Source organism: Brassica oleracea, unplaced genomic scaffold (genome assembly GCF_000695525.1).
Source record: "Brassica oleracea var. oleracea cultivar TO1000 unplaced genomic scaffold, BOL UnpScaffold00452, whole genome shotgun sequence".
In the NCBI taxonomy this organism is placed as follows: domain Eukaryota; kingdom Viridiplantae; phylum Streptophyta; class Magnoliopsida; order Brassicales; family Brassicaceae; genus Brassica; species Brassica oleracea.
In genome coordinates, this window is record NW_013617418.1 from 213,954 (window position 1) to 216,302 (window position 2,349).

At 43.6% G+C, this 2,349-nt stretch overlaps 1 protein-coding gene across 1 annotated transcript; it reads right to left on the bottom strand.

Moving 5' to 3' along the window:
• Positions 1 to 1,364: 1,364 nt before the first annotated feature.
• Positions 1,365 to 2,007, bottom strand: LOC106319638 (putative protein TPRXL). Its single transcript, XM_013758023.1, has 2 exons — positions 1,709 to 2,007; positions 1,365 to 1,611 (listed from the first exon to the last, which is right to left on the bottom strand). The coding sequence occupies exons 1-2, from the start codon at positions 2,005 to 2,007 to the stop codon at positions 1,365 to 1,367; spliced, it is 546 nt and encodes a 181-aa protein (XP_013613477.1).
• Between the last annotated feature and the right edge of the window lie 342 nt (positions 2,008 to 2,349).

Here is a 2,349-nt window from a genome sequence, read left to right on the forward strand (position 1 = left end):
ATTAGAAGAAAACTGCCATCCTCGACAAAGTTTTGACATAAGGTTGGTAACATTCTGATCTTTAATATGGGTTTCTATGAGAACACCAAAAGAGGGCTTATGGGTACGCATCCAGTCACAAAAAGGGGTGTGCTTGCTCGGGTCATTTAAACCTCGAACATTCCAAAAAATTAGTTTTGTACGCATTAGGAAGGGGGGGGAGGGGGCAGACTCACCCATAGGAGGGTTAGAGTCCAAGGTAGCCAAAAGGGAGAAATGGTTAGACGAAAAAGGATAAATAGGAGGCTTAGAGGAGCTAGGAAAAAGGCTAAGGGAGTTAGGAGGAGATAAGGAAGAGTCGGAACGGGAGCGTTTAAGGGAATGCTTATAAGTAGGGCTTGAGACAGTCAAAGATTGATGGTTAGAGGGCAAAGAGGGGGCAAGGTCAGAGGGGGGAGGCAAAAGGAGGCTTTTGGGGATGAAGTTACGGTTTTTGGGAGAGGCAGAGAAGAGTGGAATTAATGGCAGTTCAAGGGGACGGTTTGAATCAAAGACATCAAGAGTGGTAATAGGGATGGGGAGTAAAGGAGGCATAGAGTTAACATGAGCAGCAGAGGGGGGAGTTGAGGTGGATGGGCTGGAAGAGATTGGGACTTTAGAAGGGGTTTTAGGGCGGTATTTTGGGGCAGGAGTAGTTTTGGGTTTGGATTTTGATGGAGTAGGACGAGCAGGGTTTTTGGGAGGAAGAGGGATGAGGAGACAGTTTCAGGTAATATGTCCTAGCTCCTTGCAATGAGAGCAGGTAGGAGGGAGCCAAGGATAAGATACAAGAACTTCAACTACCTCACCCTACTGTCTAGTGAATTCAATAACGTTAGGCAGCGGCTTAGTAAGGTCGACCTCCACTTTAACGTGAGAGAGAGAGAGACTGACAAGGTTCTTGGTGAAGTCATCTGTCTCTTTTGGTTCACCCACAAGGCCAGTAACCAAGCTTAGACCAACCTGATGACGAAGATAAAGCGGGACGCCAGTAAGATGAGCCCAAATTTGAATCGATTCAAAGGAAGAAACCGTAGTCGAGTGAGAAGAGGTCCACTGCTCAGTATGGAAGAGAGTGTATCCAACATACCAATAGCCTTTTTCTATTATCTTTTGCTTTAAGTAGTCGCTGGTAATACGAACTAGAAGGCTCCTAGAAGAAGGATTGTTGTGAATTTCTAATCTTTTTCCTTTGCCCCACATATGGTTTAACACACTTTGAATTTGACTGTAGGGGGGAGGTCTTCCATTAAAGATGCAAACAATGAAATCCTTATGCAAGTCAGCACCTTTCTGAAAGACGGCATCTGGGATCATCACGGTTGGCCTTCCAGAAGCAGAGACAGTTACATGAGCAAGTCTTTGAAGAGACTTATCCTCAAATCTTCGGATTTTTCTACAAGGGTAGGTTTTGGTAAGGAGGTAGTAGGGTTAACGGCCGGAGGAGGGGATGAGGAGGAGGGGATAGGGTCAGAGAGGACAAGGGTTTGAGAAGGAGCCTCAAGCTCAGGGGAGCTCGTAGTCGCAGATGATGGAAGGGGAAGGATAGGGTTAAGGTTTGGTAGAGAGGGAGAACTTGCTCTATTAGTCTGACTGTAAATTTCTCAGAATGATTATCTCTTACTTTGACTGTAGATCTAGCTACAGTAGTCTCAGATGTAGAAGTTGGATCTGCCAAAGAGGCACTCACCAATTCCATTCAGTATCAATACTACTAGTAGCAGCATTAGTTGAGAGAGGACCAGCAGCAGAGCGCTTTTGGCCAGTTGGAGAAGAGGATAGGGAGGAAGCAGAGTCAGTCGAGGAGACTGAAACTTTTGAACGGTTAGAGGAGGGAAGGGAAGGGGAGAGACGAGGGTATTGGACCTGGGAAAGCTGGGCTTGAAGGTCAGGAGGGTCTTGGGGAATGAGGTTTCTCTTATCACCGGAGGAACAGGACGACAGAGACAGGACAGAGGAGAGGCGGACTGTAGCCCACGGGTTCGCCATTGGGAACTGAGACAGAGAGCTTTTGACTTTTTTAGTTTTTTTCAAACTTGCAATAAAACATGTTACAAATATCATCTTCTATATTCTAAAAATTATAAAACTATAACTTATAGATACAATATATATAAATCATATATACAATTTAGAATAAAAATAATTATATGATAAATATTTTTAAAATAGTAATATTATGCTTTATAATTTCATACACTACAAGAAAACGTTTCTATAACAACGAAGATTTACGAGGAAATTATTTCCTCGTAAATTTACATGGCGTTTACAACGAAATTACGAGGGGTCCAAAATTCGTCGTAAACTCAATGTAACTTTACGACGAAA